The sequence below is a fragment of the Ceratotherium simum genome, chromosome Y (genome assembly GCF_057802395.1).
Source record: "Ceratotherium simum simum isolate JZ-2026a chromosome Y, ASM5780239v1, whole genome shotgun sequence".
Taxonomy (NCBI): domain Eukaryota; kingdom Metazoa; phylum Chordata; class Mammalia; order Perissodactyla; family Rhinocerotidae; genus Ceratotherium; species Ceratotherium simum.
The window spans coordinates 12950624-12974290 of NC_141941.1; the positions used below are offsets into that span (position 1 = coordinate 12950624).

A 23667-nucleotide genomic window follows, 5' to 3' on the forward strand; every position below is an offset into this window, starting at 1 on the left:
ATAGTGACAGAAAGTGTATTAGTGGTTATTCAGAGGTGGGAAGTGACTGCTAATGAGTATGGGGTTTCTTGCTGAGGTGATGAAATGTTCAGCAATTTCATAGTGGTGAGAGTTACACAACTTAATAAATATACTAAAATCCACTCAACTGTATACTTTAAAATGGAAAATTTGGGGTCCAGCATATGGTGGCATAGTGGTTAAATTCAGCATGCTCTGCTCTGCCAACCCAGGTTCTCGGGTTCAGATCCCGGGCACAGACCTACACCACGTGTCAGCCATGTTGTGGCAGCAACGCACATACAAAATAGAGGAACACTGGCAACAGACATTAGCTCAGGGTGAATCTTCCTCACAAAAAAGGAAAATTTTATATTATGTGAATTATATATCAGTAAAGCTGTTTTATAAAAAGCTATTGTAGAATTATGGGGAAAAAATAGACCTGATCATTTGAAAGATTAATATGGCTAATCTGGCAAATCTGATTTTATGAAAGGGAGAGATGTTGATAAAACTCTTCCAAGAGAAAACAGAAAATCAAAAAATGTAAAAGTGACATTTAAACAAAATATCTTTAACTTAGCATAATAAGCTAATGATGTTGAAAACCCAGATCAAGTGGATAAACTTCTGGAAAAAAGGAACTGTATACTTTAAATGGAAAAATAGTGTTAATGAGACAATATCCAGATAAGACCAACAAATCTTTAAGGATTATTTCCCAGTTCCCAGTTCCTCTCAAAAGGGGGCCTAACAGTTAATTTTTAACAGTAATTTTAAAAGGAACAAATTGATACTTCCTAAATTTTGCAAACTGTTCAGAAAGAGAGGAAGAAGACACCACAAAATGAATTTTACAAGAGCAAAATTGATTCTAACACAATTGGAGAACAGCAAATTATGGTAAATTTCACTTATTTACATGGATATAAAATATTGCAAATAAAATTAAAGACAGTTAAGTGTAACCGCTGGTTTTAAAATAAAACCTCAAGGGGCCGGCCTGGTGGCCCAAGCGATTAAGTGCACGCGCTCCGCTGTGGAGGCCTACGGTTCACTTCTTCAGATCCCGGGTGCACACCTAGGCACTGCTAGTCAAGCCATGCTGTGGTGGCCTCCCATATAAAAGTAGAGGAAGATGGGCACAGATGTTAACCCAGGGCCAGTCTTCCTCAGCAAAAAGAGGAGGATTGGCAGATGTTAGCTCAGGGCCAATCTTCATCACAGACACACACACACACACACACACACACACACACACACACACACTCACACAAAACCCACCTCATAATGAATTAGAGAAACAGCAAGGAGAGTTCTATATCAGAAACTTGACCATTGTGATTCCATTCATTGAAAGAATAATGTGAAAGTAACAAGGGACAAGTTGCAGTCTGAGTAGCCCCTCCAAACTAGGCTTTCCTAAGGGTTATGATCAGACCAGTTTACTCTGACTTCCTTACAAATATAATATTCCTCTGAGAAATGGGACAGGATATTTTATTTTATTTGATACTTTAGTATTTGTTAATAGTAAATTATGTATTCTAGTAATTCTAAAGTACTTAATAAGGTATTTTGATACTTTAATATTTTATCTGGTACTTGGCCAGTTTCTATGATTGTTCAAAAAGTCTGTCTGGTCTTAGAGAATGACCAGACTTTTTGTTTCTTACGTTAACATCAGACTGAATTTTTTGGCAATATGTTTCTTTTAGTTAGTTATATAGATTCTTAAAAGTGTTTCATTGACAGGGTAATGTCATTACAGGGCAATGTTATTTATCACCTGTCTAGGTCTTTGTAATTGTTTTTTACTTGTGTGTTTCTCAGTAATTTTTAGGGGATGGATATATTTTGCAATAGTTTTTATGAAAGATTTTACGCTTTTTTTTGGTGAAGAAATCCAATCGAATTTGTAAAAATGCAATATAAGAAATATGTGCATGGCGGGTGCTTTATAAGTGCAGTATTGTACATGAACATAAATAATGTATACTTTATCATGGTTCCAGGGTTGTAAAATTACTGTATAATGGGTTCCTTTCCCATAAAAGCAACTCTGAAACTGAGAACCCAGTAAGTGTGTAGAGACTGTTGCGAAGACTTTGGTATGCACACTCAGGTCGTCTCGCTTCTACTGGTGGAGAAAAGGAAAAGCATTTGGGTTGCACTTTCTGTTAACGTGGTATTTTACAAGAGCGAACAATGCCTCACCCCCACTGGTTCCTTTTAAGGTCTTCTCTAATGCGCAGGCGTAACATGCGCAGCAGACCCATTAAAAAAGATCCGGCCGTTCTATTTATAATTGTGCTCTTCCGTTTCCTTGAGCTATTTAATATCAGTCGAGCGGCTAGTTGGCTGTGTTTATTTTTTTCTGGTGAATTCGCATTCTGCATCTTCAGCCCTTATCTGGCATGCAGAACGTCGCTCAGGTTTGGAGATAGCTCGACTCTTTTAAAGAATCGATCTGCGGAGTGACACGACATGTAAAGAAGCCGGAAGAGCTCGAGCGTCAAGATGGTGGCTTTAATGCCGAAAGCCGTGAGATTAGTAAACAGCTACGGGAATTAAAATAATCCTGGAGTTTAGTAGAAAATGAAGGCTCTCTGGGATTCACTTTTTAGCTAGGAAGGATCCCATGCGCCATTGAAGAAAGACGAAGTTTTATGTTACAGATTAGCGTTTGAGCGAGACATGGAGGCGGGAGCGGATGACTTCTTACCGCCGCCGGAGTGCCCGGTATTCGAGCCTAGCTGGGCTGAGTTCAGAGATCCGCTTGGCTACATCGCGAAAATCAGGCCCATTGCGGAGAAGTCGGGTATTTGCAAGATCCGCCCACCAGCGGTAAGCCTCTGAAGCAAAATTTGGAGTGGGGATGGAATTTAGTTTGAGCGTACGGGCTCTGTACTACTGAACAAGGCCTTACATTTTTAGGGCCACAAACCCTCAGTAGTTAATTGAATCCCCAGCGTACCAGCTAATTTCTCATCTTTTAAGTCTGTCTAGAACACTCGCGTCAGCGAGCTTGTATCCGATCGCCAGACTCCGAGGAGTTAAAAAGATCTCGTTTTACGAACGAAAATAATTGATTCTAAACTGGTTTTACAGTGTGGCACTGTTACGCCCGTGTGTAATTAGGGATATTTATGTCTTTTATACTTTGAAGGAAATTTTAATGTATTTGTAAATATTTGCTATGCAACTGAAGCAACCAAAAGTTATATTAATTTCTGTTGTTATTAACCATTGGGTCTGGGATGTTTTCCTTTTCTTCTATGACCCGGGTCTCTGTAAGAAGCATAGATCGGAATGTGGACGAATGTGGAATGCTTGCCACTAGTTAAATTAGTAGTATTTCACCAGGAGCCTTCTCTTCTTGGTGTGGTATACTTTCAACTGCGAAATGAAACTGTTTGTTGTTTGCCTGAGTTAAGAATACAAACTGAAATGAGCCTAGGCCATCACTAATACGATCTCCACAGTACATGTGAACTTCTTGGACAGCATACTGTTCATTTGCAGATGCTCAACCTGACTACATCGTTTGTTTGCTTCTATTTGTATGATTACTCTGTTCTCGGTGTTGGTAAATACTTCTATTCAGCTTTTCAATACTGCAAGTAGTAGAAAGAGATAATGGTCTAGGTTTGAAAATCAAACAGTTTGTTATCCGTATTAGGTTTATCTTCGCTTCGGTAAGGACTTTCACCGTTAAATAGGCTGCTCCTAATTTAGGTGTGCTTCAGTTTTTTTTAAGTCACCTTTTAGGCCAGAGTTTGTGGAAATTTGACTTTTGTTTTGTTTTTAGACTTTTTTGGAGGAGACATGCTAAGGAGAGTTTTAGTTTAGTAGATTTTTTTATCCAGTTACTTGATGTTAAAGAGACAACCGGCACAAAAATAGCAACCAGAAGTCTGAAATGAGAGGGATATTAAGATAGGAACAAGTGATTCTAGTTCTCACCATCTTTTTGCTTTATTATGCCATAATAACCAAGATCTTTTACTTTCTTCTAGGACTGGCAGCCTCCCTTTGCAGTAGAAGTTGACAATTTCAAGTTTACTCCTCGCATCCAGAGGCTAAATGAACTAGAGGTAAAATAAGTCATCTTTTTATAGTGGAATCAGAGTTCTAATCTGGTTTTACTTATAGTTGTATAACAATGTGGTTAGGAACTTAGGTTTTGAAATCAAATATATTTTGATTCTAACCCCAACTCCATTATTTCCCAGAATATTGATTTTGGAGAAAGTCTTCTGCAAAATGCTAGGACATGAAGAAGGCTGTAAATTTCTGGAGGTGAATGACATATTCTTCTGCCATAGACTGGGCTAAAATTAAAATTCAAGAAGATAGATGCTGCCTTTCTCATTTTTTCACCCTGTACCTACTTATTGTATCATCTTGGATTTTCCCTGATTTCTTTAATAAAAACAAAGTTCAAGGCAGAAATATGGTCTCTTAAATTTCTAGCTTAAGGCTGGTATTACGTTTGCTCTTCTTGAGTAAAATGACCATACTTAGGAATCAGTCAGAGTAAATAGAAGCAGCAGAGCTTGTTTTTTTAAACCAATCAAGAGTCCCCATGTTTAGCTTAGTATTAAATATAGAGCTTAGTATTAAATATGGAGCAAATGAATGGTTTGGCATTTGCTTTTGCTATTAGAAGTTTTCACTATGATCAGTAGCTAGAAGCTCCAAAATGACTTAGAGAAGAATAATTCAGAAACTGGTTTCTTGTCCAAGTTTTTGACATTGAATGGAAAAATATTTTATTCCCTTCAGCTGTGTATTGATAAACTCTAGATGTGTATCTTAAGGCACGTAGTAGATTGAGCCCAAATAGTCTTTTTTCAGCATGCCATTAAGCCCAAGGATAATGCTTTAAATTTAGAGATGAAAGATTTTGACTCTGATGCATCACTTTCTGAGCCCCTTCTCAGTTTAAAGAATCAGCTTATTATATTCTTTAAAAATTTTTTGTTCTTTTGCTGGTGAAGATTAGCCATGAGCTAACTAACATCTGTGCCAGTCTTGTTCCACTTTATACATGGGTTGCCGCCACAGCATGGCTGATGAGTAGTGTAGGTCCATGCCTGGGAGCTAAACCCAGGAACATACAGGCTTTTTGTAGATACCAGTGGTGAGACAGGCTGTGAGGCTTAGGCTGTAGCGTAGTAGAGAACGGTAGATGATACAGAACAGTTCTTATTTGTCTCCTTCGCTCTGGACCGACGTCAGGTTAAGGAGTAAGCCAACCTCATAGGGTTCTCTCTTCGCCAGGCTCAGACCAGGGTGAAACTGAACTACTTGGACCAGATTGCAAAATTCTGGGAAATCCAAGGTTCTTCATTAAAAATTCCCAACGTGGAGCGGAGGATCTTGGACCTCTACAGCCTTAGTAAGGTAAGAGTACTTCTGTTTCAAAATGAAAACAAGCAAAACACCTCTGTGGTTGAATATTGTGTCTCTAGGTAGGAAGGAAGAGAATACAGCCTGCCAACATTTCTTGACACAGTCTTTGTGTCATGTAATGGTTGGCGTTGGTGGTGCGTGCCTAATCATCATATTTTAAGTCTCATTGTTATTTTTTTTGTGTGTGAGGAAGATCAGTCCTGAGCTAACTTCCAATGCCAGTCCTGCTCTTTTTTTGCTGAGGAAGATTGGCCCTGGGCTAACGTCCATGCCCATTTTCCTCTACTTTATATGGTACGCCGCCACAGCATGGCTTGACAGGCGGTGTATTGGTGCGCGCCCAGGATCCAAACCGGCGCACCCGGACTGCGCGCACTTAACCCCTTGCGCCACTGGGCTGGCCTCCATCATTGCTATTTTTTAGGTCTCTCCAATCTGCTCACTGTTAATCTGTGCCCTTTCTTATCCTTTCAGATTGTGATGGAGGAAGGTGGCTACGAAGCCATCTGCAAGGATCGTCGGTGGGCCCGAGTTGCCCAGCGCCTCAACTACCCACCAGGCAAAAACATTGGCTCCTTGCTAAGATCTCACTATGAACGTATCATTTACCCCTATGAGATGTTTCAGTCTGGAGCCAACCTTGTGGTGAGGGCCCTGACCTGGCTTGGGGCTTGTGTGCTTTTGCTCTTTTTGCCCTTATCTTCCCCTTTCTGGGTTGGGTTTTTTCCTCAGTATTCCATGTTTAGAGAGTCCTTAAGTTTATTGATAGAAGTTCCAGGAATTGGCCCTGGAAAAGATTTTGCAGCCTATATGAAGAAATTTAAACCTGCTAGGTTAGCTAGATGAGAACTGGAGTGTTCTTTCCCTCTATCTTAAAGGATCTTGTCTACTAGCATCTTTGTATGGACAAGATCTTAGAGTAGAAGCTAGACAAAAGCAGTTTGTATTTTAGGCCATGCTCCATGAAAAAGATGATTAATTATCTTTTATGAAATTACTAAACTTCCTGAGGGTAGTTCAGGTAAAGAGAGGTTAGGGATAAAACCTTGATGGTGCTTGGGTTAATTCAAGAAGGAGTGGGAACTGATTTAGCTGGGTATCTTAAATAATAATAACTTTTTAGGTTTTATTATATGTGAAGTGCTTTTTAAAGCTGCTTGTGTATATGTATGAGTCTAAATGCATAGTTTTTTTAATCTACATAATTCTATTAGACTTGATATTTTTATTATTCCTTTTCAGACAAGGACATTGGAACACAAGGAGAAGTCCAATGTATTTGCATATGAATACTAAGGGGAAAAGTCCAAGTTCAAACCTAGCAGTCTGGTTCCAAAGACACTGTTCTTCACTATGCTCTGCTGCTTATATGTAAGCGGAGGCATAGTGGAATATGTGTTATATCATTCCAAAGAACAAGAGGTATAGATTTGTATAATTTAGAAAGAAGTATAGCTTTTATTTCCAGAGATTTAGGACGAAGGAATTATTGGTTATTTGCTGATTGTGAATGTGACTCAATTCCTGATCCTGCCTCATTTCCTATCCCCAGCAGTGTAACACTCACCCATTTGACAGTGAGGAAAAAGACAAAGAATACAAACCCCACAGCATTCCCCTTAGACAGTCTGTGCAGCCTTCCAAGTTCAGCAGCTATAGTCGGCGGGCAAAAAGACTGCAGCCTGATGTGAGTGCCTTTTTGTTTACCATAAACTGCCAAAGTTCATCTGGGACTTGCTTTTGAGGATAATCCAATTCTGTAAGACATTCTTTTTTTACTGATAGCTGGTTCACGATTGAATTAATTGAAAATGAATGAGTTATTTTGTTTCATGTGATGATGGTTTCCAGTATTTTTGTTTTTGTATTTTGCCTTTACACATTTTAAAAGCAAACACATTCTTTCAATGTAGTTTTAGGGGTTAAATTTTGTGAATCTTGGGATGATTTTTACAAAGCTCACTGTACAGTGTTTAGTTGTTTTAACTGTTATTTTTTGTTCTGTGTTCTTTTATGAGATAGTCAGGTGCAGCCACAAAAGGTGACACAAGAGAAGAGAGGTGACATGAGATGCTTAGGAAAACAAAGTTTATTATACTTAGGAGATAAGGCTTGGCACACAGGACCACAGCAGACAGTACAGTGTGGGTCAGGAGGCACAGGGAGGAATGAGGGGAGAGCCTAGGCCACAGCCCTTATTGGGGTTTCTGAGGGAAGGGCAGAGGAACAGCGTAGGATTGGCTAGTTGGAACAGTTTTCAGGGGACTCTAACCTATAGATGATCCCTGGTTGCTTGGCACTTGGCTCTGGAGTGATTATGGCAGAGGAGTGTACAGGAGCTAGAGAGAGGAGGTATGGCTTTGGATTGGTTGGTTTGCGTATCAAAGGCGTACTCTCTACTGGGTCCTCTGCTATCTTGAAGAACTCACTAGCCCAAAAATGGCAGTCTCACCCCAGCCAGAAAGTTTTTCAAGATGTTAAACATCATAATATACAGAAAATAAAAAATATGAAACAATTCCATTCTTTTTTTTTTTTTTTTGTGAGGAAGATCGGCCCTGAGCTAACATCTGCCAATCCTCCTCTTTTTGCTGAGGAAGACTGGCCCTGGGCTAACATCCATGCCCATCTTAGAGTTTCTGATCTTACTAAGCCTGTTTTGTATGTCCATGTGCATTTTCATAGAATTTTGGATGTTTCTATTTCTGAAGTATCTTAAATTAGGATAAGATTATGCATCCTTAGGTATTTTGTGACTAATGCTAATATTAAATTTTAAAGTATTGCAATGTTAGAATGTAGAATGCAGAAATGAGAAGTAGCGATCTAGTTCATATTAATTGAATTACGTATAGATTCTGTGTTAGTGCTTTAGTTCTTTATAGCCGGAAGTGTCTGAAAATGAATTCAATAAGAAAAATGAGCATGTAATAATGTGGAAACCAGTAAAATTTGTTTGAAAGTTGTACATGCCCAGGTACATGGGCATGGATTTTTCAAAATCAGGTAATCTTTAGACACTTTTTTCCTTAAGAATGGAATTGTCGGGGCCAGCCTAGTGGCGCAAGAGGTTAAGTGCCTGGGCACCGCTGCGGCGGCCCAGGGTTTGCCGGTTGGGATCGGGCACTCACTCACGCACTACTGGGCAAGCTGTGCTGTGGTGGTGTCACATATAAAGTGGAGGAAGATGGGCATGGATGTTAGCCCAGGGCCAGTCTTCCTCAGCAAAAAGAGGAGGATTGGCAGATGTTAGCTCAGGGCCAATCTTCCTCACAAAAAAAAAAAAAAAAGAATGGAATTGTCTACCTTGCTGAAAAAGTTTTAAAAATTCTTGAAAACTGTAAGGTTACTAAAAAAAAATAAAGGGGTTGTACATCCAGTGCATTCAGAGGGAAAAAGTCTAAGTAAATTCTGCATAAAGCAATAAGGAAGAGAGATCCAGTAACAAAGAAATTATGAGCACTAACACATCATCTCTTCCATTTTATGCGTAAATGTATGTAGTGATGGGGGATGGTTACTAAAATATCTGAAAGGCTAAGAGTAGTAGTGTGTATTGCATATTTTAAAATAAGCAAGTATTAGCTTTTTAAAGTATTTGTTTTGCTAGAAACCAAGATTAATAAGATAATATATCATATAATATTTAATGTATAGGTATAATTAATATGATAATGTATAATATAAAATTATGAAATAGTATGCATGGCACCTAGGAGTCCCATGTCTACAAAGGTGATGGAGTCTTCATTCACAGCCTATTTTCAAGCATCCTCTTGCAACCAAACTGAATAATAAATCAGAAGTGTTCAACCTCACTTATAAATTGAAAACGTAAAATAACTACATATTTCTTTTTACATAAGTTACTGGCAAAAAATCAAAATGTGTCAAGAGTGTGAAGAGCTAGGTGTCTTCATGCACTGTTGGTAGTAGTCAAAGATGGTACTAAAATTGAAATTATAAATCATTAAAATTTTAAATGTGGGTACCCTCCTGTTTTAAATGTATTAATTAATCTTTCAGAATAGTGTGTAACAAATACATGGGTATTAATAATTTGTACCCAGCTCTTAATTTATAAAATGACTGAATGGCAACATGGACAGGTGTAACATTGAAACATTTGTTTCAGTGTTCTTTACAGTTCCCCTAGAAACAAGAGGCATGCTATGCTACACAGGCCCACAAGAGGAGGCATCAGTGTCTGAGAGAGCAGAGAAGAGCAAGGGGAAGGCATAGGCCACAGCCTTTATTGGAATTTCCTCAGGAAAGGAAAGGCAGAGTAGGATAAACATCTTTGGATCGGCTACCTTGAATAATTCCCACAGGCTTTGGGGCATAGAGAGTTTTCCTGGTTGTTTAGTACCTGGCTATGGGTTGCTGTAGGGCAGGGGAAATAATATATTGTTGTGTGAGAGTTAAATAAAGAAGTGGTTGGTGGTATGGACTTGGGATTGGTTGGTTTGTCTATGAAAGGCATACTCACCTACAACTCATTTATTGCCTTTAGGAATTAGCTAGCGCTGGGAGGAACAGTCTCCCTAGCTAGCAAGACCCCCCCAAAAGATGTCAAAACGTCTTAAAATACAGAAAATTAAAAAATGTGATTAGTACAGTTCATTATATCATTGTTCATAATACCCCAAAATTAAAAATAGCAACAATGTTGTATAATAAAAGAGTAGAGTAACTTATTTCTAAAACAGTGTTACAGTAAAATAACAAGCTGTGAGACAGATACATATGTTGGGGTCCAAGATATTTTATCCTTGAACAGACTTCTGTTTGAGCTGTAGACTCTTATGTTTCTCTTAATCATCTCCATGTGATCGTTGAGAGATTATCTTGACCACCATTTTGTCGCCAGTTGATCCTAGTGTTTCTCTTGGATATTATCATAACAATAAATATTATTGCCTGCATAAATTATTTTGGGAATAAAAGAGAACCACAACTTATGTTATCATGTGTGTTTGTATGTGTCTGTAGAGTAAAATGTATAAAAACAAACCTCGGGAGGCCAGCCCTGTGACCTGGTGATTAAGTTCAGCGTGCTCCGCTTTGGTGGCCCTGGATTCAGATCCCAGATGCAGAGCTACACCACTGCTCTCTGTCAGTGGCCATGCTGTGGCAGTGTCCCACATAAAAAATAGAGGAAGATGGGCACAGGTGTTAGCTCAAGGCAAATCTTCCTCAGCCAAAAGTGGAGGAGTGGCAACAGGTGTTAGCTCAGGGTGAATCTTCCTCAGCAAAACTAAAACAAACCTCAGGCTTTAAATGGAAAGGAGAATCGTAAAAGGGGTTTAATTTAAAAACTTTTGAAATGTGGAATGTATTTCATCGTGTCCACTAAAAAGAGATATGTGCTGAAAATGTCATATGGTATGTGTATTTTTTGACCCATAATTGGTTTCTCTTTTCCCAGTTCTCTGATTACATTATGAGGAGAAAGTAGTTAATTCTAATGATCTTAGTTCAAACAGAATAGGAGTCTTGTGTTCCCTTTTGCATCTTCAACTCCGGTTTGAACAGTTGCAGAAAGGGGCTTACTTACTTACATTAATTGAATTCTGTAGTATAAGTTGTATACTTTGTAATATTTAAGCTTAGCTAGCCTTCAAACACAGAGCATTCTGTCATTTCCTTTATAACATGAAAAAATTTGAGAAAAGGTGTTAAGTGCCAAGTTTCTCTATTCATTTGCTCCTGCTTTGCCACAGCTTACTCACAGGTAAAAATACATCACCAATAAACATTTAAAAATTTGTGCAAGTTGTTGATTTTAATCTTTGTGTCCTCTCGCGTTTATACGATACATGATATTTTGCAAATATGACAGTCTAGATGTTGTGTAAAATATTATATGTCTGTATTTAAAAAACTGACTTCCTTTTTTGAACCTTTTTTCAATAGCCAGAGCCCACAGAGGAGGACATTGAGAGGAATCCAGAGCTGAAGAAGCTACAGATCTATGGGGCAGGTCCCAAGATGATGGGCTTGGGCCTGGTGGCCAAGGATAAGACTTTACGGAAGAAAGGTATAGCCTAATAGGCTGAGTAACAGGCAGCGTGAAGAGTAAAGTACTAAAGTACCGTGAGAGAGGTGGTTTCTTAATCCTGATGGAGGATAGATTTGTTTTTTTTCAGATTTGTTTCTGACTCCCCTAGATAAAGAAGGGGTCATATGCACCTCCACTATGATGATGAAGGAGGAACCAAGTGGGGAGGGGAAAATGATGTCAACATCGCCGAAGGAGGACTTAAATCACAGCCTAGAGCCCTGCACCAAGATGACTATGCAGCTACGGAAGAATCACAGCAGTTCCCAGTTTGTAAGGACTCACCTATGATTTTCTAACAGTGTTTTTGAATTATCAGGACTAGAGGGAACCTAAAATTATTTTATCGCACCCTTCTCCTTCCTTCTGTTTACTTCTGAGCCCTTTATATATGAAGAGACTGATGGCCAGGAAGGGGAAGAAACATGTTCAAGGCATTATTGTCAGGAGCAAAATTCATAATCTCCTATTTTTAAGACTCAGCTTTCCACCAAATTGCTGTATCTTTTCAACTCCAGTAATAAGCATTTTCTTAATTTCTACATCTTAAATTGGTAGATAATGTGATCAAATAGAAATTAGGTGAAAGAGCTATTTGTTTCTGGCAAATGCTTCAGGACTCTCAAAGCATCACATTCATATGGTAGTGCCTCTCTTCTGTTCTCTTGTTTACTTATGTCTTTGATGTATATAAATCTTCTTTTCCCCTTTTGCTACCCCTTGTTGAAAGGTTTTTACAATCTCTTAAATATTCTAGAGTTTCTACATTTTTATAAAATGATAAATTCTCTTTTTTGGTTCTCCTCCTTCCTGTCTAGCTAATTTCACTTTTTCATAATTTTTGTTTGCCCTGCCCTACTCTGTAAGTGTTCCCATTTCCAGAAGTTTTATTCTTGAACAAACTTCTGTTTTGAGCTGCAGAGTCCTGTATTTCTGTTAATCGTCTCCACTTGATCGTTGAGAGATTATCTTTACTATCTCCATTGTGTCACCAGTTGATCCCATCTTACGGACTGTCACAAGATCTTGTCATCCAAGCTTGAAGTTTGGAAGTCATTTATTACTTTTCTCTCATGCTTACATCTAGTCACTTAGTTCTGGTGCCTTTTATTTTTATTATAGTATAGCATGCATACTCAAAAAATATATAGATTACTTTTGCTTGGTTTTGTATTTATAAGTAAGTAGTATCACAATACACGCTCTTGTATTGGCTTCTTTGTTCAATGTTAGGTTTGAGAGAGTCATTCATATTGTCTGAATTCAATGCTCAGTGACAATATTGTGTTTTATTAAGTACATTTTTATTAAATACAACTTCACTACAATTTCTTAATCTGCTTTACTGTTCATGGGTTTTTTGGTAGTTTCTGATTTGGGGCTACTGTCAGTAAATCTACTATTAAAGTATACACTTTGGGTAAGCTATGTAGGCTTTCCTATTGCGTGTATAAAAAGGATTGGAATTGCTGTGACTGAGCGTCACTGCTACACACGTGTATGTAAGTACATGCAAATGTACATATGTGTGTGCAAATACATTTATATGTGTGTATATATTTTATACGTTTACATATATTTATGTGTGTAAATACACAAATACATACATTTCCGTATGTGTGTATATCTGACAAATTAGAACATCTACAAATAAGAGGATTTACAAGTGTGTATGGCCGGGAGATAGGTGGCAGGTTTGCCTACACACACTCAGAAAATATTCTCTTCCAATCTGAGTGACCTCTTACATCTCTTTACTGATCATTTTACTTCAGGATTCTCCCAATGTAGGTTATCCTCACTGCAAGTAATTTTTCTAGTATGTCAGTATGTGAATCCATCCTGCTTAGAATCTGTTGGTGTATTTTCTGATTTAACTGGTACTTAATACTAGATAATTTAATAGTATCTAATAATCCAATTGTTGAGCCTTGTCTTAGTGTTTTTATTTTTATGACTTACGACTTGGGTGACTAATTATCTAAACTGAAGACCCTTTTTAGAATGAAACAGATACCTGTTGTTACCTGTTAAACTTTACACCAGAACAACAGGTATAACTGGATATTTGGTCACTTGACCTATTATGTTCAACTTGCGGTCTGTCCTAGTTATTATTTGGGGCTACTGTTTGGGGCTGTTATTTGCCACATGCAGTTCTTTCAGTGATCCATGGTGGTTTATACCTTCATGATTTGGATTTGTACCATTGAACCTTCTATAAGAAGTGTACTTTGTTGCTCCTAAAACACCTTAATCATGTTTTTTTTCTTAGTGTGTTACATTATTTGGTAATTATTTGTGTCTTGTCATATTTTCCATGAGTGAAGTAATGAATAGAATATTGCATAGTCGTCGACAGGTGGTAGATGTTCAGAATGAATGGTCTGGAAACCTAGGATAAAGTATTATGGAGCAAGCAGCTTTTTTTTTTTTTTTTTTTTTTGTGAGGAAGATTAGCTCTGAGCCAGTATCTGTTGCCAGTCCCCTCTTTTAGCTGAGGAGGACTGGCCCTGAGCTAACATCTGTGGCCATCTTCCTCTACTTTGTGTGGGGTACTGCCACCGCATGGCTTGATGAGTGGTGAGTAGGTCTATGCCCGGGGTCTGAACCTGCAAATTCTGGGCTGCTGAAGTGTAGTGCTTGAACTTTACCACTACACCACTGGGCCAGTCTCGTGCAGCTTATATTTTTATTTTATTTTTCATTGTAGATTGACTCATATGTTTGCCGAATGTGCTCCCGAGGGGATGAAGACGATAAACTTCTTCTTTGTGATGGCTGTGATGACAGTTACCACATCTTCTGCCTGTTGCCACCCCTTCCTGAAATCCCCAGAGGGGTCTGGAGGTGCCCAAAGTGTGTTATGGCGGTAAGGCCTGTCCAACATAGATGTTTTAAATTTAGTTCTTGGTAATTTTTTCTAATCCAGCTTCCTGCTTTTAGGGGAGTTTAGAGTAGGTGATAGTTCCTGCCCTTTTCTAAGTTAATACTTCTGTCACGTTTTGATTAGGTATCAGTGACATGATAAGCAAGAATGGATAGACATACTAGCTGTAGGGTGGTAGACGCTTAAGCAAGACAGAGGAAGGACTGCAGTCTGGATTCCAGATGACATGAACTGTAGGAACAAAGAAAGAAACATGTTTAGTAGATACTAAAGAAACTCTCATACCTGGAAACATCAGAAAAGGTGGAGGTATAGCATAAGCTATCTGTCTAGCTATTGATCCTGAGTTTTTTGCCTATTGTCTCTGTCTTGCTGAAATATTTTCTATTTCAGGAGTGTAAGAGGCCCCCTGAAGCCTTTGGCTTTGAGCAGGCTACCCAGGAGTATACTTTGCAGAGCTTTGGTGAAATGGCTGATTCCTTCAAGGCTGACTACTTCAACATGCCTGTACATGTATGTAATTGTGAAATGGGGACATAGGGATTAGTGTCTTACAGACTTAGTACTCATGGAGATATGAGGCCAAAGTACAGTGGGCTTTGATCATCTTTTGTACCTTTTATCACAGATGGTACCTACAGAAGTTGTGGAAAAGGAATTCTGGAGGCTAGTGAGCAGCATCGAGGAGGATGTGACGGTTGAGTATGGAGCAGACATTCATTCCAAAGAATTTGGCAGTGGTTTTCCTGTCAGTAACAGCAAAGGGAACCTGTCCCCTGAGGAGGAGGTAATATGGTTGGTAATTCATTTTAACAGTATGACTAGGGAAAGTCATTTTAGCATGTAAAAGCCTCTGTCCTCATGAGTCCTTCCTCATAGTGCTATTTTCACATATTAGGGTTAAAGATAAGGTTTAATGCCGTTGGATGATCTTCAGTGACCCAGAATTTGGACACCACTGTAGCTACTACTATTTCCTCCCTGCATTTCTGATGGGGATATGTACAAGGAACAGTGTAATACATTGGAATTATCAGGAGCCACGCTAGTCCTTCATCTTTCCGTAAATATAAATATTGGAAATTTACCACCTTTTGGTTATCTGTATGATGAGAAAAACAAGTGCTATGAGCAGTTTATTCGTGTTTATCCTTTGAAAAAATTAGGAGGGTGTCAAGAAATGCGCTTATTGAGCTTACCAATTTGCATACGTCGTGTACAACAGTTAAGAGTAATATAGCAATCACTAATTTCATCCTTTAATACAAGGTGATCTCTCATATGGTCAGAGACCCATTCAGTATCCTAAATTTTGACTAATCACAGAATAAATTTCTCCCTAGGTAGAGAGCCAAAAATTTGATAGATGAAGCAAGCTTATCTGGGGAGAGGAAGCTAAAACATAACCCATCTCATATTATTGAGGAATTATCCCTCTTATAGTTGTTGTTTCACTGTGATGGCCAGAAGCAAGAGAATTAGTGTTTGGCCTTCTGTAGATTGGCCTCCATGTAAGGCCTTGAGACACTTGATCCAGACAGCAAAAGTAGTGATTTAAGAAGGTAAAAATCTTCAGGAAGGCTCACTCACTTTTTATGTATATATGCTATTTTACTACATGTATGTATGTGTATGGATAATGTAAGTATGTATGGATAAAAGCACTTGAAGAGTCTGTTTTTACAATAAGTAATTTGCTTACTTTTTTTTAGTAAAAGTATTGTGTATCAATTGTGGAAAATTGAAAAATGTAAATGATGAAAAAGGGAAATCATAAGTAGCCTCCCTTATTAACATTTTGATATACTTGAAATGACTTTTTGGAAGATGGAAAAGATTTAATTATAAAATTTTGAAACCACAAAAGAGCGTACATAGTCCACTTATCAGTTATAAAGCATAGTATTAAATACCATCCTTGAACCTGCATTTGAACCTGAGGTTTTTTTCAATAATAGACCACATGTATGACAGTGGACCTGTAAGATTAGTACAATAAAACTTGTGTGTAGTGGGCTATACCATCTAGGCTTGTGTAAGAACATTTAATGTTTGCATAATGACGAAATCAACTAACGACCATCTCAGAAGGTAACTCTGTCATTAAGGGACACATGACTGTATTTTAAGTACCTGGGGGCTAGCAATAGTTTGCAGACAATATAAATTATCTTTTATATTTTAACTGGAGTCAATCAATTTTTATTTATTGTGATTACTGATGGTTTGTAGTCATTTCTACTATTTTAGAACTTGATTTTCCTTTCTTCTTTTTCTTTTTTCCTTCTCATTTCATTTTTAATCACTTCTTAGTTTCGCAATTATATGTATATAAGTATATAATGTAGTATATATGTGTACATGTATGTATGTTTATAGGTATATATGTTATTGTTAATACCTTGTTTTAAATGTAGCAACATTTAAATTTATTTGGTATTTTTCTGCCTCCTGAGCAATGTTAGTCTATTACTATTCTCTTCATCTCCCTTCTGAGGTGTAAAATTTTTGTGTGGTTTTAACTTTTCTGCTCAATAAAATGGATATTATTTTATTTTATATTTTCAGGTTTAATATAGATTTATCCATACGTATACATTTTTTTCTTCTTTTGCTTACCATTTTTCTTGAAGCTCAGATCTTTTCTCTGTGCTGTTTTTCTTTTTTCTGAAGTAAATTCTTTATAAATTTCTTAAATAGAGGTATTTATTAATTCTTTTTATTTTTTTTGAAATTTTTTTAATAAACACAAAAAATGTGTCTACTTTTATTCTTAAAAAGGTGTTTTTCTGGGATATGCAAATCTGATTTGGGAGTATTTTCTCTGAATACATTAAGAAGACTCTTTGGCTTCTGACTTTTCAGAAGTCAACTTTTAATTTATAAGTAATGTAATCTGTTTTTCCTCTCTGGCTGCTGTAAGATCTCTTTGTTTTAGCTTACTGCAATTTTTTGTGATGTGAGATGTGACTTTTTAATTTAACCTACTGGGGATTCATAGTACTTCTGAAATCTGAGAATTCCACTTTCATTAATTCTTGAAAATTCTTAGCCATTGACCCTTCTAATGTAACCTCTTCTCCAGTCTTTCTATCATAAAATCGTATAAGCAGGACCTACTTATTCTAACTTTATCTTTATGATTTCTTAACCTCTCATATTTTTTCTTTTTCTCTTGCTACTGTATTCTGGATCATTTACTTAAATAAAAATGTATTTAAGATTTTATAATTTATCAGTTTTTTAAATATTTAGTTACTATTAAACCACTCTGTGAATTTCAGATTTTTTAATATTATATTTAGTTTTGGTATTCTTCATTATTTTTCAATTTTTTCAAGTCTTTATTAAGGAAATTTTTTTATTCTTCTTTTACTGTTTTTTTTTTTTACATACTGATTTTATAGTCACTATCTGATAATTATACTATCTATAGTCATCAAATCTTGCTTCTGTAGTGTGATGTTTTCTTAACAAATTGTTACTCATTTCACTCTCACCCTTTCTATTTTGTGCCTTTTCTTAGTTGATGGTGAACTTGTGTTTCTTTGAACCATACATATGGGACTTTTTTCTGAAGCCTAAGTTAAAATATGTCCTGCTTAAGAATAGTTATACTATCTCTTTTAAATGCCTGAGGACACTGCAAATCCAAGACTCTAATACATTTTTAGGTTGGCATTTTCAAGTGTGAATTCTGGCACAAACTGCTGTGTTGATAGGCTATGGATAACAACTCTCAGGGGCATATGCTTTGTTTCCTTCTTTCATAAAGGCAGAGCTAAGGCATGGAAGTATAGTCACCATTTTTATCTTTAGGGATTTTTTTCAACATCTTTAATTTTACTGTGAAAAAGGTAATATTGGTGGGAAATGTTATAGCTTTATGTTGAAGTCTCTAATACCTCAAGATTTCTCTTCTGTTAAATTTAGCCACCAAAAGTTATAAATGACCCAAGTCAGTCATCAGTTTTAGAATTTTTATTTGTACGTGGGTTTTCTTTTTCTTAGGTTTGTCTTCTAAGAATTTCCTCTACTTTCTTAGAGAGCATCTTGAGGTGCTTTATGATTTCTCTCAGTATCCAACTAGAGTGTAGTAGAAAATTGAAGTTGTCCTATACTAAATTTTTAACCCAAAAGTATTTGAAGCTGTATTCTTCAGTCATACTTCTGATGAGTATAATTATGACTTGTCTAATTTGTAAATCAAGTAATTTTCTGACTTCTTTGGGTGATGCTTCTAAAACAACAGTAGATAATGAAAGTGTTGTAATGGGTCTATTAAGCAATGAGTATGATGAATATATTTTTATAATTTTAAAGAGTCATTCATCTAAATTATTTTAGAAATTTTTTTTTAAAAAATTAGGAATGGAGATGAAATTCGAATAGTCTTGACTATTCTTAACCTTTTATTCTCCTGTGTTGTGTTTTTGTTTATTTTGTTTGTCTGGTAATGAAGTTTAATTTATGTTTTAAAGCACATGGGATCCAATTAGTGTTGGTGCTTTTCCGTTCTGCTAATATTTTCTTTGTAGTCTTAAGTTATCATTGTTAAATTGCCATTTTCTTACATATCAAAAATAATAATTTAACAGAATAACCTAAAGAAATATATACTGGTTAAATCATGTATAAGTTTTGGTTATCTGAAATATTTACAGGTAAAGGCCATAGTCTCTCATAAAATAAAATCAGGAGTTATGAGACTGTAAAATCCTAATTCTCAAAGACAGTACAGTCATGCATTGCATAACAACAGGGATACATTCTAGAACTGCGTCAATAGGTGATTTCGTTCCTGTGTGAACATCACAGAATGTACTTACACAAACCTAGATGTTATATAGCCTGCTACACACCTAGGCTATATGGTACTAATCTTACGGGACCACCAGTGTATATGCAATCCATCGTTGACCTAAATGGTGTTATGCAGTGTGTGAATATATTGTGATATGATACAGACTAAGAATTTTCTATGTTACTACTAATCTGTAGGGGCTGTGGAAAACTAATATTAACAAGAAATAGCATGATATGTATTGATTTGTCTCTGTCTATCCAACTGTAAAATAAGTTGTCTCAAGTGGAATAATCAAGTTTTTATCTAGTGAAAATAGGATATAGTGTTTTTTGTTGTTTTTTTTAACTTTGACTGAGGAGATGGAATACATTGTCTGTCCCTAGAATTATCTCAAATGAAGGCTGAGGCTAATTGAAGTCAATTATGAAAATTTGTAAGTTCCAGGGTGCTTGAAAGGGTGTAAGAGGTAACAGGACAATCTGAATATTTTTTAAGTAAAATGCGAAATTAGAATGGGAGAGTACAATTTTTCATTTTGATTTTGCTGAGTTTGAGGAACCTGTTTGATACGTAGTGTGTATTTGAGGAAGCAGTTTAGATAAACCAGACCAGTTTTTAAAGGAAAACTCCATGCTAAAAATTGTAAATTTGGGAGTTATCAGCATATAAATGTATTGAAGCAGGGTGGCTAGATAATATCACCAAGAACTGATTGGAGCCAGAAAAATCAGGAGAATGAGTGATACTCTGCAAACCAAGAAAAGGGTTTTAAGAATGCAGGATTAGAGGTTGTTAGGTGTTAACTGGTGGGTCAAATGAGAACAAATTACCAACATGTTTATATGCTGATTTGAACCAGTAGTTGTTGGTTGTTTGATGTACCACAGTTTGTTTATCAGTTGACATACTGAATGACATTTGGGTTTCCAGTTTTTGACAGATTTCATAGGGCTAGTATATACATTCCTTTGCAGGTCTTTGTGTGATGTTTTCTTTTCCTTTGGATAAATGCCACGTCATATGCTTAAGTGTGTTTAACTTTATAAGAAATTGCCAAACCATTTTCAAGGGTGGCTTTTTTTTATGTTTTATATTATATTTTCCCATCAGCAGTGTATGGTAGTTCTAGTTGCTCTGCATTCTTTTTACCATACTTGGTATCTGTTATTTTAGTCATTCTGTTTCATTGTGGTTTTAATTTGTATTTCTCACACTACTATTGAAGTTGAACAAGTTTTCATGTGCTTGTGAATAGTGCTGCTGTGAACGTTCCTGTACACGTTTTTGTTTGAACACCATTTTTAAATTTTCTTGAACATGTATCTAGAAATGAAATTATTGGATCATATGGTTATCTATGTTTAACTTGTTAAAGAATCACCAAACTTTTCCACAACACCAATAATGAGTAATAATGAATTAGGGGTCCAATTCCCACATACTCACCAATCCTTGTTATCTTCTGTTTTTGTGGTTGTAGTCCTTATAGTAGCTGTAAAGTGCTCTCTTGTGGATTTGGTTTGCACTTCTCCAATGAGTAATGACATTGAGCATCTTGTCATGTGTTATATTGACCATTTGTGTAAGTTCTTTGGAGAAATATCTGGGTCTTTTGCATATTTTATTTGGGTTCTTTGTCTTTTGTAGTTGATTTTTTTCAAATTATGGTACGTTTTCCATGGTAATAATTTTTAAATGGTACAGTTGTCATTAAGTACATTCAGAATGTTATGTAACCATCACCACCATCCATTTACTGAATTTTTTTTTTTATCGTCTCCAAAATAAGCTTTGTCCCCATTAAATAACCCACTATTCTCCTCTCCCACCAGCCTCTAGTACTTACTATTCTACTTTCGTCTGTGAATTTGACTGCTCTAGATTGTCATATAAATTGAATCATACTCTTCTGTGTGGCTTAGTTCATTTAGTGTAATGTCTTAAGTCTTATCCACATTGTAGCGTATATCAGAATTTTATTACTTTCTAAAGCTGACTAATGTTCTGTTGTATGTATATAGCACATTTTATTAATCTGTTCCTCTGTTGATGGACATTTGGGTTGTTTCCACCTTTTTCACTATTGTGAATAATGCTGTTGTGAACATTGGTGTACATATATCTGAGTTTCTACTTTCGGTTCTTTTGGGCTTAGACTTGAATTGCTGGATTATGTGAAAATTCTTTAACTTTTTGAGAAACCAGCATAAGGTTGCCATAGCATGTCTCCCATTTTACATTCCAGCCAGCAATGCACCAGGTTTCCAGTTTCTCCACATATTGATCAAAACTTGTTATTTTCTGCTTTTGGTCTTTTAGTGGGGTTTTTTTTTTTTTTTTTTAATCCCATTACTCCTTTTTATTTTATTTTTTATTTTTTTAAATTTTTTGTTTAGGGTTTTTTGTTTTGATGACAGCAGTCCTAATGCATGAAGAGTAAAGTAGTATCTCATGTGTTTGGATTTGCATCTCCCTAAGTGACTAGGGACTTTGAACATCTAAGTACTTAGTGCCATCTTTGGAGATATGTCTTAAGAGTCTTATAGTTTTAGCTGTTAGGTGTAGGTCTTTGGTTCATTTGGAGTTAATTTTTGTATATGGTCCAGCCTCCTTCTTTTGTATGTGAATATCCTGTTTTCCCAACACCGTTTATTGAAAAGACCGTTCTTCCCCATTGAGTGATTGATTCATTGAGCATAATGTCTTAAAAGTTTATTCACGTTGTAGCATTTTTCAGAATCAATTGACTGTCTTTGTAAAAAGGCTCAGAAGCAGCCAGAAAAGAAGATGACTTCTGAGATGATAAAAAGCAGCACAATTAAAGTTAAGATGAAAGCTGGTAAAATAGTTCAAACTGTTTCTGTTTCTTGTGCATCTGTGGTACTTGTGTGGGTTAATTTAGTTGTTAATGGAGAATTTATTTCTGGGCTCTCTGTACTTTTCCATTGATCCATAATGTATTCTTATGCAAATACTGCACTGAGTACTGTAGCTTCCTATTTTTTGAAATCAGGAAGTGTGAGACTTGCAACATTGCTCTTTCTCAAGATTTATTTGGCTGCTTGGTGTCTTTGAGATTCCATATAAATTTTAGGATGGATCTTTCTATTTCTGCAGTGTTTTGGGGATTTTGATAGAGATTGCATTGAATCTGTAGAACACTTTGGTAGAATTGACGTCTTAAGTCTTCCAGTTTATGAACACTGTGTCTTTCCATTTATTTATGTTTTAATATTCTTTAGCAACATTTCATAGTTGTTAATACTTGTATACTTTCACCTTCCTGGTTAAGTTTATTCGTAAGTATTTGTTTTGATTCCGTTGTAAATAGAATTGTTTTCTTAATTTTCTTTTTGGGTTGTTCATTGTTAGTGTATAAAAATGCAACTAATTTTTGCATGTTGATTTTGTAGCCTGCAACTTTACCAAGTTTGTTTGTTCTACAGTTTTTGTAGAATATTTAGGGTTCTCTACATACAGATAATGTCATCTGCAAGCAGATGATTTTACTTCTTGCTTTCCAATTTTGATGGCTTTTATTTTTTTCTTGCCTAGTTGTTCTGACTAGAACTTCCAGTTCCGTGTTGAACAGAAATGGTGAAAGGGGGTATCTTTGTCTTGTTCTGGTCTTAGGGGCAAAGCTTTCGATCTTTCAACGTTGAGTATGATATCATCTATGGGTTTTTCATATGTAGTGTTTATCATCCTGAGGAATTTTCTTTCTATTTTCTTCTGTTTGTTTTTTGCAAGATTGGTCCTGAGCTAACATCTGTTGCCAGTCTTCCTCTTTTTGCTGAGGAAGATTGGCCCCGAGCTAACAACTGTGCCCATCTTCCTCTATTTTATATGTAGGATGCCTGCCACAGCATGGCCTGATGCGTGATGTGTTTGGATCCATGCCTGGGATCCAAACTCGAGAACCCAGGGCCACTGAAGTGGAGCACGTGAGCTTAACCACTGTGTCATTGCGCCAGCCCCCCCTGGACTTGATTTTTAAATTTCCGTTTGAGATTGTTTATTGCTAGTGTAAAGAAACACAACTGCATTTTGTGTGATTGTGTTTTCTGAAACTTTATTGAATTTTTTTGTTAGCTCCGTGTTTTTGTGTATAAATTCTTTAGGATATTTCAATGAAGTAGATCATGTGGTCAACAAATATAGTTATACTTCTACCTTTCCTATCCTTATTTATTATTTAAAAATTTTTCTGCCTAATTGCTCTGGCCAGAACTTAGAGAACAGTGTTGAATAGAAGCGTTGAAAGCAGTTACCCTACTGCTGTTCTTGATGTTAGAGAGAAAGCGTTCAGTCTTTCACTATTGAGTGTGATGTTAGCCATGGGTTTTTCAGAAGTGCCTTTATCAGATTAAGAAAGTTCTCTTGTAACCTGAGATTGTTGAGAATGTTTATCATGAAAGGGTGTTGATTATTGTTGAATGCATTTCTGTATCAATTAAGAAAATCGTGTGTTTTCCCCCCTTCTTTCTA

The 23667-nt window shown here is 36.4% G+C and overlaps 1 protein-coding gene across 5 annotated transcripts in view; it reads left to right on the forward strand.

Moving 5' to 3' along the window:
- The first annotated feature begins 2700 nt into the window (after positions 1-2700).
- Positions 2701-23667, forward strand: part of LOC147911671 (lysine-specific demethylase 5D) — a 38506-nt gene continuing 17539 nt past the window's right edge. For 2 of the 5 annotated variants that reach the window (XM_087427844.1, XM_087427843.1), the window contains exons 1-10: positions 2701-2850; positions 4023-4100; positions 5290-5412; positions 5896-6066; positions 6974-7108; positions 11338-11461; positions 11592-11755; positions 14196-14354; positions 14766-14885; positions 15001-15159. In XM_087427844.1, coding sequence (XP_087283970.1) covers positions 2701-2850; positions 4023-4100; positions 5290-5412; positions 5896-6066; positions 6974-7108; positions 11338-11461; positions 11592-11755; positions 14196-14354; positions 14766-14885; positions 15001-15159 — 1383 coding nt within the window. The remainder of the gene's footprint in view (positions 2851-4022; positions 4101-5289; positions 5413-5895; positions 6067-6973; positions 7109-11337; positions 11462-11591; positions 11756-14195; positions 14355-14765; positions 14886-15000; positions 15160-23667) is intronic. The other 3 variants (XM_087427845.1, XM_087427847.1, XM_087427846.1) reach the window with 3 other exon arrangements.